Source organism: Dermacentor variabilis, chromosome 7 (genome assembly GCF_050947875.1).
Source record: "Dermacentor variabilis isolate Ectoservices chromosome 7, ASM5094787v1, whole genome shotgun sequence".
NCBI classification, from domain to species: domain Eukaryota; kingdom Metazoa; phylum Arthropoda; class Arachnida; order Ixodida; family Ixodidae; genus Dermacentor; species Dermacentor variabilis.
The window spans coordinates 176,282,451-176,298,874 of NC_134574.1; the positions used below are offsets into that span (position 1 = coordinate 176,282,451).

A 16,424-nucleotide genomic window follows, 5' to 3' on the forward strand; every position below is an offset into this window, starting at 1 on the left:
ACTTACTCTCGAGGCACACTTTGTGGGTGGGAACATGATTATTTGAAGCCAAACTAACAGGAAACAAGTGAGTCGGTTCTTGGAGTGCTATTTCCTGGCGCTCGTCAGTAGAAGGAGGCTCATCGGAGAGGTTTGGCACCTGTTGATCAGCAGTAGTAGAAATCGGGCGTGGCGGACCATACACCTGGAGCTCTGTGGCCGGCCGAGTAGCATAGACGTTGCTGACTCAGGAACAGGACAGGGCTCGGTTAGCGTCGGTTGCTCAGAAATATGGACGACCGAAGTTGGCACCGTTTTCACAGTATCCAGACAACCAAGATGAGTCAAACCTTGCTTCTTGCCAGGAAACCGTGGTGGTGGAGTTGGCAAGTCCTCCACAGAAGCACAGTCGGTACTATTAGAAGTTTGACACGGACTCTGAGTAGAGCGATCATACTGCTCCACGTAAGCTGCATTCAGTAGGTACTTTGTCATCTTTGGTAGCTTCTTTTCACGCTCTTTTCCAACTTCGCCTTACGTTTAGACGCACCACTTTGATGCTTCCGAACGAGCATTTTCGCAAGTATTATGTCCGTTTTGTTGCTCGCGCGCGTTGAGGATAAAAGAACGCTGACTTATATTTACTTTCATGTCTGAGTTATCTATGTATTATATTACTATTATGTAATATGTCTGCTGCTTTTGTGTGCTCGCCTGTTGCGTTTTACAGCCTAAGTTCACTACGGACCCGGGACTAGCCAATGGCTATGGGTCCAGTAAGGCTTTTGTATTTTGTAAAATATGATGTAAATAAAGAATGAATGAATGAATGAATGAATGAATGAATGAATGAATGAATGAATGAATGAATGAATGCTAATTGTTCACCGGGCATTTCGTCAGTCCGACGCGACCGCAGCTGTCCAACGGTGGCCGTCCCGACGACTGGCGCACGCTGCCTGGATGGTCCGTGGCTGGCCGAGAGGGGTGCATCCCCCTGGAGCTCCTCAGCGGGCGGGCTTATGCAAGCTTAACCGGCGGCTCGGGGCTGAATCGCAGCCCGCGATCAACTTTCTTTTATAGACGCGTGCCGCGTCTGTCTATTACTATCGCCAAAGTAGGCGTTCACATACGCATAGAGTTCCTTTTAGAAATTCCCTCCTTCGTACAAAATCACTCCTTCTCCCGTTCCGCTCTCGTCTTCCTATTGGCTAGGAGCAATCGTCTGTTCTGGGAGGTTCTCGATTTTTCTTTCGCCCCGTCGTCGCCGAGCGCGAGAACGAAGGGGAGAGGGCGACTCCTAGCGCGGGCGAAGTTACGTGCCCTCCGTCGCTTCTGAGTCATCTTTTTCTACTTTTCTCTGGAAAGTTCGGCGGCCAGTCTGACCTACTTTTTCCGTCGAGCGCGCGCGAGGGTGCGATGCCACTAGACAGGAATGGGCCCTGGAGACAGGCCTTTGTGTCCAGCTCTCCAAATTCCTCCTTCACTCCTCCACAACCCTAGCCCGAACAGTGAACATTCCATGCCCCACGGCACGAGGACAAAAGCACGTCTTCTTTCCTTTCCTGCCTAGACGCTGTCATCACACTCATCATCATCTGCTATCGGACTCATCCTCCCCCGCCCAAATTACCATCACGGTAAAGAAATGTGAAAGGGGAGGTACTGTTGGGTACTGCAGCACATCCTTTCTACGAGAAGGACAGCGGCGGAACTATTTGAGAGGTGGAGGGTGGCGTGGTGGTGACGAGGGGCAAGGGAGATTTAGGCCCTCATCCCACTTTACATGTTCTAGGTGTTTCCCCCTTGCCCCTCCTCTCCAGACAGCACTGGACAGACGGACTGACAGGAAACCACGAAAACTCTTCCAAGCAAACGCACCTCGCTTCGTAAGAAAGAGGGCCACGCCGGGGTGGCGGGGAATTCCTGTTTTTGCAGCTCGACAAGCTTTCCCCAAATGATCAGGCTAAACGCATGCTGTTACATTAGGTGGGGGGCCCCGTCCGCTGGTTCTGGTTTTCTCGCTTTATACATGTCGCTCGTAGTTCCGTTGCTCATGGTTCCATATACTAAGCAGGTTAGAATAAATGGGCCCCCTTCCCCTACTGTCCGAGGTGAGGCCCTGGGCTGCAGCCCCCTCAGCTCCCCCCCCCCCTTAATCCAGCGCTGCTCACAGTGCCGAGGTGCTTTCCGTCACAAAGCCAGGTGCGGCGAGCGTGCCCAAAAACTACCGAAATTAGTTATAATAAGGCTTGTGCTCATAGAAAGTGTTGCAAACATCTCCCACTACGAGTAAACTCAAATTAACTAGGCCTGGACGGCGGAGCTGTTTTTCGATAACTGCGTCACTATATAGGTTCAGTTTTGTGCAGTAAGCCTAAGTGTGCTTGAAGTGCGTCGCAGACTGTCAAACAAAATTCCTCACCTTGCTGTAGTCCAGTAGTGCGGCGGTGCCGTGTCGAAATGCAGACGGAACACAAGAGAACGCCGGGAGACCAAAAGACGGGCTACTTCAAAACAGACGGGTCGCCGAGCGCGCGAGCTTCACATCCGCAGCCGGCCTCGCTCGCTCCTGTAGCAAGTCTGGCGCATGACGTATGCACGCGCGTCTGGCGTGCCGCTAGCTTGTTGCTAGGCAACACAACAAAAATAAGTCGCAAAGTATAAGTTCATTTACACGCAGAAGGTTTGCGGTTGTAGTGGGAAAGAATAAAAAAATAAAACGTCTGTAAGTTTATTTTACATTCTTTTTTTCTGATGCTCGCGTCAGCGGATGGAGTTGACACTAGGCGTGACGTGTTTCCTGTTGCCAGTTTTTGCCGAGTGTCCCCTCTTGCTGAATTTCTTTCTTTATGGGGAAGCTGTCAGCAGCCGGCACTGTTTGTGAGCATCGCCGATCGCTTTCAAGGTGCGGTGCGCGTGGCGGTGCCATACGAAGCCGCCGCCCGAGTACGTTTGCTCAATGGTTCGATGCGTATCGATACGGCGCTAAAAAGCGATAACGGCTCACAACGATCGGAACGTCGTCAGCGCACCTGGCTCCACCGCCGCACCCGTTCGTTTCGCCGCAGCGCTGTCGTTTGTACTGGCCTAATCAAGCTTTGTAACATTGATAATGAGATGAGCAAGTGGCACAATGCTTAGGCATTGTGCCACTTGCTCATCTCATTATCAATGTTACCATTATCAATGCGGCGGTGTCTACTTAGGGTGTGTTCCCATTCTGGCCGGCAGCGGAGACAATCTACATGGACAGCTAAGGAAACAGCCGAGAAAGCTTCGAGGCCATGTAATGGAACGCCTTTCTAGCCGTCTGGACGATGGGCGGAAGACGCTTTTTCGACGTGACGCTACTTCAAGGCGACAAGGAAAAGTTGAGAAAAGCACACATTATTTCGGTATATTAAGTCTTTGCGCCTGCAAACCTATGGAAAAATTGATGTAGTTTACATTAAGGGCGTAGGATTGCGTGTCTACGTTTTATTGTGCGGAGACAACCTTCCTGTCGGCTTTCCAAGCGTCCTGTTCCGCCGCCATCTTCTTTGGACAAGAAAGTAGCCTGCATCGCTTTTGACTTCGATGCTCTCTTTGCGAAGCTGTCTACTTTGACGTCTTCGTGAGAATTGGAACGAGACTTAAGATGGCTGTTGTCCGCTTAGCCGTCTACTTAGCCGTCTACAGCGAGTATTGGAACAGAGCTATTGTGGCTGTTAGGCACCCTACTTTGATGGCATCTCTGAACAACCTGAAAAGGACACTTATTAAATAAAAGTAACAAAACAACAAAGATAGAAAGTACAAAGTAACATAGTCCTAAGTTCAACTATGCAAAGACGTAAAGTTCGTTAGCACTGGTAGAACGGCTTAAGTCGCACAACGTGGACTATTTCAGGTCGCCCTTGTGTTAGCGAAATACTGTCTGGTACGACCTCGAGTGCGCCAATGCTTCAGATGATCTTGTAGGGTGCGAAATAGCGGCGTAAAAGCTTCTCCCTAAGTCCTCGTCGGCGTATGGGGGTCCAAACCCAAACACGGTCGCCGGGCTGGTACTCGACGTAGCGTCGTCGAAGGCTCGTCGTAGCGTCGTCGAAGTGTCGGCTGCCGGTCCTCTGCTGGTTCTTGATCCGCAGGCGGATGAGCTGTCGGGCTTCTTCGGCACATTGCAGATAGGTGGGGGCGTCAAGATTCTCTTCGTCAGTGACGTGCGGCAGCATGGCGTCAAGAGTCGTCGTCGGGTTCCAGCCGTAAACCAGCTTGAACGGCGTGATCTGTGTTGTTTCTTGCACCGCCGTGTTGTAAGCGAAGGTTACGTACGGCAGGAGGGCATCCCAGGTTTTGTGTTCGATGTCGACGTACATAGCTAGCCTGTCGGCGAGGGTTTTATTCAGGCGTTCCGTAAGACCATTCGTCTGCGGGTCGTAGGCAGTCGTCCTCCTGTGGCTTGTCTGGCTCTATTGCAGAATGGCTTGGGTGCGCTTCTCTGCGAGGGCCACTCCTCTGTCGATCATGAGGACTTCTGGGGCGCCATGTCGTTGCAGGATGTTCTCGACGAAGAATTTCGCCACTTCGGCTGCGCTATCTTTCGGCAGAGCTTTCGTCTCAGCGAAGCGGGTGAGGTAGTCCGTTGCAACGACTATCCACTTATTTCCGGATATTGATGTCGGAAACGGTCCCAGCAAGTACATCCCGATCTGCTGAAACGGTCGGTAAAGAAGGCTCGATCGGCTGTGGTAATCCTGGGGGCCTTGTCGGTCGTGTCTTGCGTCGCCGACAGTCTCGGCATGTCTTGACGTAACGGCCGACGTCGGCTGTTAGGCGCGGCCAGTAATACTCTTCCTGTATTGCCAGCGTCCGGGAGAATCCGAGGAGCCCAGCGGTCGGATAGTCATGCAGGGCGTGCAATACTTCTGGACGCAGCGCTTAGGGAACAACAAGAATGGTAGTTCGTGCGGACTGGTCAGAAGTTCTTCAGTATTAAGAGGAAGCTTTAGCTCGGGTGCTCCTATCTTAATACACGTAAAAAGGAGAATTCGTTTTTCTCGGCAACCACCGCACCGAATTTGACGAGGTTTGTTGCATTTAAAAGAAAAACTTAAAGTCTAGTGACTGTTGGTTTCAGATTTTTTATTTGAGTCGTCAATTTTTATTAAAGATTGGCAAAGATCGAAAAGTTTCAAAAAACGAAAATATCAAGTTTACAGCTCTGTAACTCGGCAACGAAAATTGGTAATACATTTCCGTGAATTGCATCTAATAGTACATCTAAAGCGGACAATATTGATATGTTACACATCAATCTAAAAAAATTTAGTAATATGGAAATATAGCTTTTGCAGAACCCTTGTAAACAACGTAACAAATTCACGTAAGATATAAAATGACGTATCGAATTTGTCCGCTTTCGGTGATATTATGGATCCCGTTTACAGAACCGAGATATGTTTTTTTATGCAGTGCTATGAATTTGTAAACTTCATGCTTCTATAGTTTTCAAACTTCCTAATTTTTGAAAATCTCTTTAACAAAACTCTGGACCTAAATAGATATTCCGCGACCAACAGTCACTAGAATTTAACTTTCTCTCTCAAATGCAACACACTTCATTAATATCGGTCCAGGGGTTATCTCAGAAAACCGTTTTGCGTTTTTACATGTATTTGAATGCGCCGCGTCGGAGTTGGGCCCGAGCTAAAGCTTCCTCTTAAGATAGCAAATTAGTGTACAGGTAGCTATACGAAGTAAGGATAGTAGTTTTATCGACCGTATAAACTTGTAATCATAGGCATACTAAATAATTTAACTAGCGGGGTGTCACGCGCGCACAAACAAACACGAACACATCTCACTCGATGACCGCGGATACTTGCTTTCAGAACGCTGGAGCGAGGAAGCGCGGCAGCAGCAGCGAGCTAATTGACTTTCGTGCCGCGTCTCGCGTCCCGTCCCCCCCCCCCCCCCCCTACGCGAACTAAGCCACGAAAACAGCGCGCGGCCGGACTCTGTCCCCGTCGCAGATGACTTTCAAGATACAGCGGTCCGTACATATAGCCCTCGCAGGCTTTCATTCGCACACGCAGCCCGCGGTGACAGTTTCATCGCCCTTAGACTTTATGCGGAACTTCACGGCGAAGCCGACGGCAAAAATGCACCTAGAGTGTCCATATAGTTGATATCGCAATAAAAATAATAACCAAGAAATTTACGCGAAAGGCACTCATTCTATGTTGATAAACTTTTGTTAATGGAAGTCAAGAAGTCAAGAGGTTGTTTTTTTTTCGTAGGGCACAAGCAACCAATATTTAAGTTTCATTAGCTAACATTAATTACTTCACATTTTCGATCAGGATATTCGATATTGCAAATCCTAGGTTGCTTTAAATGGAGTTATCGTTCGTGTTTGAACATGCTCCACAAAATTTTCATTGACATCTCGTCGATTAGTTCAGTTTATAAGTTTAGCTAATTAGAGGTATTCGTTCACAATGAACAAGAAATACTGTCTGCGACAACCATGAACCACACCCATCAACATACAGTGAACGCCGTTCGCGTAATGCCCTGAGTTTTCTTTTAATGTCTTGGTGAAATTCAGTTGGCATAGCAGAGTACCACAGAATAAATGCAAAGTTACTTTGTTGGTCATCGCATGTTTGTCAGTATTCCACATAGTAGACAGACAGTAGGCGAGTAGACAGAAAAAATGCTAGTATTTATTTATTTATTTATTTATTTATTTATTTATTTATTTATTTATTTATTTATTACATACTGCCAGCTTGGTTGTCAGGCTTTCGGCTGGAGTGGGGTGCATAACAATCGAGTATATAGGAATACAATGTACATTTGGTCGAGCAAGTACGGCATTAGAAGAACCCACATAAGGCATACAAAGCGAAATACAAACAATATGCCATGACAATGTGAAGCATCGTTAGCTATTGCGGAATGCATTCCAGAAAGAAGACACCGTCGAACACTCAACCACATCGGCAGGAAGGTTATTCCATGTGCGAATTGTGCTCGGGAAAAATGAGGCTTTGAACACATTTGTTCTGCACAAGAACTCGCTCACCTTCTATGAATGGAAAGAACGGGTTTGTCGCTGGGTAATTGAATGAAAATACGCATTTTTGTTTATAGCGAGTTGGTTATGGTAAATTAAGTAGAACATCTTAGTCTTTCCTGGTGTCGTCTTACTTGTAGGGTCTCTAAATTGGCTGTTTGCAAAAGAGCTGATGGGGATTTTTTCCAACTATAACAATTATATATGAACCTGACGCATTTGCGTTGTACATTCTCAAGTTTGGCAAAATTGCACTGTGTGTGTGAATCCCAAACAATTGCTGCATATTCTAGAATTCATCCGATGAAAGTTTTGTACGCGTGCAATATAATTTTTGTAGAGGATTTACGAAGAGTTCTTCTTAAATATCCAAGTTGTTTCATTGTCTTATTTACAGTGTGCTTTATGTGGTCATTCCATTTAACGTCTGATGTAATTATGACTCCTAAGTATTTGTATTTTGTAACCTGAGATAAGGTGTTGTTATCGATGGTGTAGCGGAACTTCTAAGGATTAACTTTGCGTGTCAAAGTCATAGCTACTGTTCTTTTTATAATTAATGCACATTTGCCAAGTTGAGCACCAGGCGTGAATTTTACGTAGATACATATTTAATAATTCCTGATCGTCGTGGCACAAAATCTCATGGTAAGGTATACAATCATCGGCAAATAGACGTAGTTTAATTGATGTATTGGCTGCAATATCATATTTAAAGACCAAGAAAAATAATGGTCCCAGGACGGAGCCCTGAGGAACACCGGACTTTACAGGGGCAGGGTCCGAACTGATTCCATCAATATATACTGTTTGATGCCTGAATGATCAGTATGCCGCTAGCCATGCGAGCAATGTGTCATTTTTCAGAATAGGTTTAAGTTTCAAGAGCAGTCTTTGGTGGCACACTCTATCAAAAGCTTTCTCGAAATCCAGAAATATCATGTATATTTGATTACCCCTATCTAAAGCTGCTGCGAGGTCATGGACAATTTCTAATAACTGAGTTACCCTGGAATGTTTGCGACGGAAACCATGCTGTCGGCTATCAATAATGCAGTTTTCCTCAGCAAAAGTGGAAATATGTGCCAAGATAATGTCCTCGAATATCTTGCGCGCACATGCACATAGTGAGGAAACAGGCTTTTAGGAAAAGACAAGAGACCGGCCGTCGGTTTTCGGTATCGGTGCGATTTTAGCATGTTTCCAATCGTTCGGAAGTTCAGCACGGGATAATTATTTATCTAATATCAAGCATAAGTACTTTGCGCATCATTCAGCTTAACGGAAGAGAAAAGAAGCAGGGATGCCGACAATTCCCGGCGACTTTCTGATATCTAGATTGAGCAGAAGTGTCAGTACACCCTCTTAACTAATAGATGGATTATTTATTGCAGGGATTTCGTCAAAAGCATTGAATTGTGGAATAACATCATCATCCCTGCAGAACACGGAACAGAAGTAAAGGTTCACTGCATCCGCTACGTCCTTTCGATCTGTTACGCCACTTGTCACGAGGCTCGAAACTGGTTGCTTCTGCGGCGACAAGTGGCGCCAAAGTTTTGCCGGTGACGCAACAAGAAACTCTTTTAAACGTGCACTTTGATAATTGTCTTTACTTTTTTTTATAGCATTCTTGAGAAGCAGTCGCAGTTCGAATAACTTGTGTGCGCCCTCAAGCGAAGGGTGTTGTAGAGACCGCTTCCTTGCTTTCTTAACTTTATGGCCTGCACTAGCTATTTATTTAGTCATCCAAGGCTTGCAAGTACGTGTTACAACATTTTTGTGTGGATTGAAGCATTTTGTGCAGTGCATGACTAAATCTGTGAAGGGCAGCCATAACGTATCAAGAATAACGTATGAAAAGAATAAAAGCAAAAAAAGCGTTCAGTAGCTGTCCGATAAGCATCGCCGGCCAATATGTGCACAAGCTCCATTATTAGGGCTGCCCCGTGAAGTAATTGTAAAACGGCGACCAATGTTTTGATACCGAACTGTATCTCCCGTTTCTTGAATTTTCGTAATTGATCCGCGCAAGTGGCGTCGTGAACATCATTGCCGCGAACGTTACTTTCTGTCGTATTCTGCGATCCTTTGTGACCGCCATTCGGCCGCTACGGTGTAGACGAAACCTTGCATCCTCGGTTTGTGTTTTGCGGCCGAAAAAGCCTGCAAAGTCTGATTTTGTATGATGTGGTTCTTGCAGAATACATAGTACCTGGAGTGCAAATCTGAGTGATGACTGCGGTGGTCAAGAGGTTTCCCGAAAGCAAGCAGCTCGTTTGCTAGTGTGCCGCTTTACAACTCAACTGGACGTGGTGCGAAATATTCTTTAACATTACACGCATGCTGTTCGCCATTAGACGAGACGAAGGTCTACCAGTACCGAGCCCTAAAATGTGTAACGCAGACCGTACCACTTATTCGTTCAGTTGAGAGCGCAGCTGTCTTTCCTGACTGTCCCGTAAGAAGCGTGCTAGTTCAGATCAGATTTAGCTGGTCCGTATCTTACGCAAACGTGTAAGAATTGTAAAAAAAAAAACATTCGTAGTGTATTGTATAGCACAAAGGATTTTCGTTTTCCTGCGGCCAAGTAACAATGCGCCACCAAACACACCCCCACTCCAAAGACGCCGACGTTGAAATGGATTGCTTTAACTTTGTCTTTAGGGCTAGATGCTAGCCAACAAATGGCTATATGGTTCCCTCCACGGAACACGTAAATCACGCCAAATTTAGTCACTTCATTCGAAGTTGGTGTTTTGGCACAAGATGGCGCGATTGGTGCAGCGCTTCCATCCTTGCACGGTATACCCGGGCTTACGAGGCACGTGATTTGTTCCGATAGCGAGGTCTAGGCATTTTGTGAGAATGTTTTTGTCGCCATTTGTATTCGCATCGCACCTGACATAGCAGCCCGTATACGAAAATGTATTGTAAGTGAGCCTCCTCTCGTTTGGTTTGTGTGCAGACCAAGCGTGCGACAGCGATGCCGACTGCGCGAGCGTGGCCAACACCTTCTGCAAGGGTGAAGAGTGCATTTGCTTGCCGAAGTTCAGCCGCAGCTACCCGCCGTGCAACGAAGGTATGTTAGGTGACCCTTTTTTTCATTATTCTGCTTCTACACTGTAAGTACGACGCCCACGGAGTTACGCTCCGTGTCTGCAGTCACAATGTCACATGCCTTAACTATTTATGACGTGTGTTACACACTTGGATTGCTCAGTGTTTCTGGTTTTCGACCGAAAAGGGTCAGTTAAAGCATACGACAATTATTACTGGTCTTTATTATGAGAAACATACATCGTCAGTTGAGAGGCCAGGATTACTCTCTATATCTCCTGCCACCAAAAGTTGCAAGCAACACCACAACGTGCACAAACCAGGTGACTCAGTTAGCAAGCCATCAATTTTATTAACAGACAAAGAACTCGTTTTCCTGAGGTCGCACCTGCGCTCTCGTTCATCTTAGGTCATTAATTTTGAATGCATACTCATGTCGGGTTGTTGCTTTGTAGGGGGCGCTTTTGTCTTGGCGTCCCAGTATATATATGTGTGTTTCTCATAATAAAAATCCGTGGGAAGTCAGCGCTTGTCTTCGTCGTCCTTTTTTGTCCCTCGTCTATGCATGCTCTGTAAGTGACGATTGATACCATGGAATACCAACTAGCCCGTACCCAAACCTTGCTTCGGTTACTATTCTCCAGTTTGTGGTTTCCGATATAATAGTGTTTGTCTAATTCTGCTGCTGCTCCCAATGAAATGCTCTGAAATTTTGTGCACGTTGTGGTGTTGCTTGCAACTTTTGGAGGCAGGAGATATAGAGAGTAATCCTGGCCTCTCAACTGAGGATATGCTTCAGCTTCGTACCTCTATTATTGCTTATTGGTATGGGGTACAACTACTTTTGTTGATTTGCATAAATTACTTGTCTTGCAAAAGAAGTTTGTTCGACTGCTCTTTAATGTCCCCTACAACTCGCATACTATAAACTTATTTCAGGAAGCCAACATAATTTCTGTGTTAAAGTTATACCAGTACAAATTAACAACTGCATTTAGGCGAGAAGTAAAACAGAACTGCTCCTTTCTGCGAGAAATTTGTAACCTTGAACTTAATGACAAATTTTATGTTACCCGTCATAAAGAGATATGGCGGGTGGTCACACCCAGAACAAATTATTTAAGGGAAAAGCTGTCACACACAATGCCAATGCTTCTAAATAAATATAATAATCTAGGCGTTGATATCACCCAAATAACGGCCCAACACCTGAGAGACTTGTATATGCAGGATTTTTAAGTTTCGGGTTAAGGTACATCCTCTCGGCTAGTATGTATATAAAGTGTGTATGCATATATGGGTATATGAATGCACGTATATATATATATATATATATATATATATATATATATATATATATATATATATATATATATATATATATATATATATATATATATATATATATATATGTGTGTGTGTGTGTGTGTGTGTGTGTGTGTGTGTAATGTTCAGCGGCGTCTTCTTGTGTCATTTCTACTCACCACGAGAACCACACAAGCTACCCTAAGTATTTTTGATTTAGTCACCAGTGGGTCTGTATGGATATGGGTGTGCATGTGCATATGCGAGTATGTGGGTTCATGAGAGTGTGTGTATATATATATATATATATATATATATATATATATATATATATATATATATATATATATATATATATATATGATGCATATGTGTTTGCATGTATGCCGTTGCCGAATATTCTGTAGGGGGGGCTGCGGGCCTCGTCAAGCTGCCTCTACTGGAGCAGCTTTTACTTGCAGCCTCCTCCATCAAGTAGATGGAAATAAAGCTATTCTATTCTATTCTTATCTTGGACAAGCAGACATTGGTAAATGATATACTTGCACGTTTTGTGGAAAAACTAGACACGGTGGCGCAGTCATGCACTAAGCTACTTGCACTTGAACGCAATGTGCGCGATCTTGAGTGCGCTATCAGATTACAGCAGCAAAGAATTAACGACTTAGAGGATAGGGCTAAGCGTAATAATATTATGTTTTTTTTTGTACCGGAAAGCCCAAATGAGACGCACAATGACATAGAAGACAAAGTAATTAAGGGTGTGTTTGATGACCGCCTTGGTGTGGCAGTGTCCTCAGTGGAAAGGATTCATAGGCTCGGCCAAAAGAAGCCAAACCGAGATAGCCCCATTATCCTGAAGCTATATATCTACAATGAGAAAATGGCCATCTTTAAGAACTGCAAAAACTTAAGGATACGAAGATAACACTATCTGTTGACTACTAAAACAACAGTGCAAAAACGAAGGCTACTTTGCCGTTCAGCGCAGTCAGATCGGCAGTTTGGCGCAAGGGTAAAACTCGCGCATGATTAAACTCTTTATAGGCGACGTTGCGTATACACGGGACTTGACGGCAAATAGACGGGCCGTAGCACGCACTGACCGCCGATCTGCGCCGCATGAGTGTTTGTGACCACAAAAGCCTCAAGAAATAAGGCTACTAAATATAAATGCGCGCACATTGTTAATAAGCCGAACCATTCGAATGCCTAACTTTAATTCATGACCCTCACGGGGTTGGCGTTGCGGAGACATGGTTAGAACGCGACATTAAAGTTTTCCCTAATTCTTTTCATGTCATACCTAATGACAGGACAACAAGGGGCGGTGGCGTTGCCTTGTTAATCAAGAACTCAAGTACGAACCACTTCTCGTCATTGAGGATCACGTAAGCATATGGTGAAAATTATTCGTGGATAGATTCGTTTTAATAATTCGTGTTGTTTATCGTGCCCCTGGCAGCTCCTCAGAATTTCTTCAGAAGCTTGATGATTACATTGGAAGCATAACTAACAAACGTAGTAGGTTAATACTAAGGGCGATTTTAACCTGCCTGGTGTTGACTGTTCAACGCACGCACATCAAGTACTGTCGATAGGCTACACGCGGACTGTATGTTGAAAATAAGGGCAAAACACGGTCTAAGTCAACTGGTAAATGAACCAACGCGAATACAGGGCCAATGCCACTCATTGATCTGGTATCTTTATCGGATGACAGCTTTAATTGTCAAATCGATGTGGAAAATGGAATATCGGACCATAACACCATAGCAGCCCCCCTTAGTATAGACGATAAGAGTTTTGCCAAGCATTCTAATACACGTGTTAAATTTTCTAAGGGCAGATGACACATCAATCCTCGATCATCTAGAGACAGCTCTTGACACGATACCGCAAAAAATGATGTGCAGCGTCCTTGGACATAATTTAAGTCAACAGTTGCAGATTGTCTATCGCAGTTTCTACCTGTCAGACGGAAACGCGCAGAAAAGGCAAACCCGTGAATCACTAGAACCATTATTCACCTGAAACGCCGACTACGGCGCACCCGGCAGGCGACGCCAAGAAACCTTCACACGATATCTGTTCCCAGCGCGCAGGTTCGAACTGAATTAAGGACAGCCAGGGCAACTTTCTTTTCAACTACTTTGACCAATTACATGCTAAATAGTCCGGACAGATTCTGGAAATACCTGACCGGTTCAAAACCAGCAATAACTGCAGTTTGCGTGAATGCATGATAGCATTGGCAGCAAGCCAGACCTCGTGGCAGAGAAATCTTTCTTCTGCTCAGCGTTCTCGCCTGGTCAAATCGACACCCCCCCCCCCCCTATACGGGCACCACGGGACAAGTGGAAAGTTGGGTATACGTTAATAATGGGGGGGGGGGGGAACAGCGCGAACAAGACGACGACGGAGTGAAATGACACAGGACCAGCGCTGACTCACAACGATGTTTACTGGGTCACACATCAGGTACATAAGCGACACATGGTCACTCAAAGAACGCAGAACCGGGCCACGCATATACAGGGCATATATTACCGTATCGAGCTATCCAGATACGTTAATTCTTGCTGTGAAAGCGCGATCGAAGGCTGGCTAATACACCACGTGCCCTTTCGCTGAATGTGGGCGGCTTCCACAAGTAATCTGGTGGATGCATCAGTGTGCTGAAACAAAATTGTTGTTTCTTTGAGCAGAGGCTTACACTGCCGGCAATGGGCAGACACATGCGCATAATCATTCTTGTCCTGGGAGAATTCATGTTCCCTAAGTCTTACATTTACGCACCGGCCGGTTTGCCCTGTGTACACTCGCCCACATTTGAGCAGGAAAGAGTATACCATATTGGTAGTGCAGCCTACATACCTGTTAGCATGTTTCACATTGCACCTTACGTTATGATTACGTTCTGCTCCACTTTCTCTCCTTTAGACCGCCTGACAAGTAGCACTCAATTTTCCGGGAGCCGAAAAGACAACCTGCACCCCATAACGACCTGCAACGTTCTTCAGGCCATGAGATAGGCGATGTGCGTAGGGTACAGCTACCACGTCCTTCTTCCTGCTATTTTCTTCGGCCTCCTGCCTCCTCGGATTCTTTACCCATTTAATAAATTTGTCAGTGCTGCGCGTTATTAAGCTATCCAGGTACCCAGCTTCCTGCAGCCTGACTACCTGACGTGCAATGGCATCACTCATTGCATGCTCACATGTTTTTACCAGGACGGCGCGAAGTACGGAGATGCTAATAGCATTTTTTACTACTTTAGAATGACCTGAGGTGAAGTTCAACAGGGGCTTGGCCGAACGAGGGAAGTATTCCCGACAGACATGATCGTCTATAAAACGTAGTCTAAGGTCAAAGTATTGTAGTTCATTCTCTTTTGGTTGCTCCAGGGTGAACCTTAAACCCTGACCAAGCTCACTAAAGATACCACCCACGACACGTAATTATTACAGGAGATTTCAACCTTCCAGCTATTAAATTGGATAAATTAATTTACGGGCAATCTAAATCGAGTGATGTTATTTTAGACACAATGTTAGCTCTGAACCTTGATCACGTTGTCTGTGAACCTATGCGCAACATTGCTGTCTTGGACTGATTTTTTGTAAGTGATATGTCTTTAATTGTTGTTATTAGTACTGAACCTGGTGTGTCGGACCACAGCTTATTGTTTTTTCTTGGTCTTATCGAAGGTCTGCAGGGCGTTCGAGTACGCATTCAGTGTGCATTAATGACTTTGACCGCGCTGATGATACATCTATCACAGATTACTTAGACACTGCACTAAACCACAGTGCGAATGATGATGTTCAGGCCTTGTGGGCTCAATTTAAAAAGGCGGTCATATTCTCAATTGAACAATATGTCGCATTCAGGAAGGTACGTAATAAGCGTAAAAACCCATGGATCTCTAGGAATATTATCCATATTAAACGTAGACTCAAGCGACTTAGAAAGCGTAGAGACGTAACACCCGAGAAATTTGATGAACTTTAATTACTTTAACTTCAGTTACCTTTAACTTTAATTACCATGGGAACTCTGGCACCAGTGTCTACGGGAGCTGCAATGGGAGCGGTTGTGCCAGCATGGGAAGTACATGAATTTGCCTAGATTTATTCCTTCTGGCTTTGTGACTTTCTACACTCGTAATTTTCAACAATAAACTGTGTAATAAGTAATTAAGTAAACATTATTAAAATTGTCCCATGGCAGGATTTAAGCACAGGACCTCTCGCACAGAAGCCGGATATTGAGACCACTAAGCCACGTACGTATGTATCGACAAGCGATGTGAAACGCCCTTATGAACTTATCGCGGACATCAGACGCCTTCAGACTCTTGGCGCGTTTCGATTTGGCCAACTCGACAAGCTCAATCGTTGCAATTGGTAGCAATTGCGCGTGTTCGCGGCGTCTTCTGCACTTCGAAGAGTATAGATTGCTCTGAAATTTATGGCAATGAAATTTATATAACGTAGTATACAAACCCACAAGAACGTCCGAGTCCACGAGCACAAAGATAAGACAAATCCACGTACGTCCCATCATTTCCATGGCAGGACAATGACTGCAACGCCAGCGATCCCTCTGGTATAAACTCTATAGGAAACGCTAAAGTTCGCCTACGCGTGGTGACACTTCGCGGGCGCGCACCCATCAGAGACTGCTATGCGTCTCCGGCGTCAACCACTCCTTCTATGCCTATGATGTCCGCCGATGCGAAGACGCCGACGCCAACGATCGTACGAGTTCTTTGGACGCACGATGCGCTCGACAGTGTTCCTGAAAGACAGTGCTGTAATCGTAGGCCGACAACGACACGACCGACGACCGTGGGTTATGGCAGTGCGACGTGGATCCGAACGAACTTCGATCGACGCCGACGAATCCAACCAGACCATGTGGATTCCGCCAGTGTCGGTGCAATCGTCTGCTAAAACATCCAACCGAATCACGATTACCGCAACGTCTGTGCTTGGTGCATGTGAATTTTGTA

At 45.4% G+C, this 16,424-nt stretch overlaps 1 protein-coding gene across 4 annotated transcripts in view; it reads left to right on the forward strand.

Moving 5' to 3' along the window:
* LOC142588529 (uncharacterized) overlaps positions 1 to 16,424 on the forward strand; it is a 506,469-nt gene that overhangs the window by 243,925 nt on the left and 246,120 nt on the right. For all 4 annotated transcript variants that reach the window (XM_075700367.1, XM_075700366.1, XM_075700368.1 and 1 more), the window contains exon 2: positions 10,011 to 10,124. In XM_075700367.1, the coding sequence (XP_075556482.1) occupies positions 10,011 to 10,124 (114 nt within the window). The remainder of the gene's footprint in view (positions 1 to 10,010; positions 10,125 to 16,424) is intronic.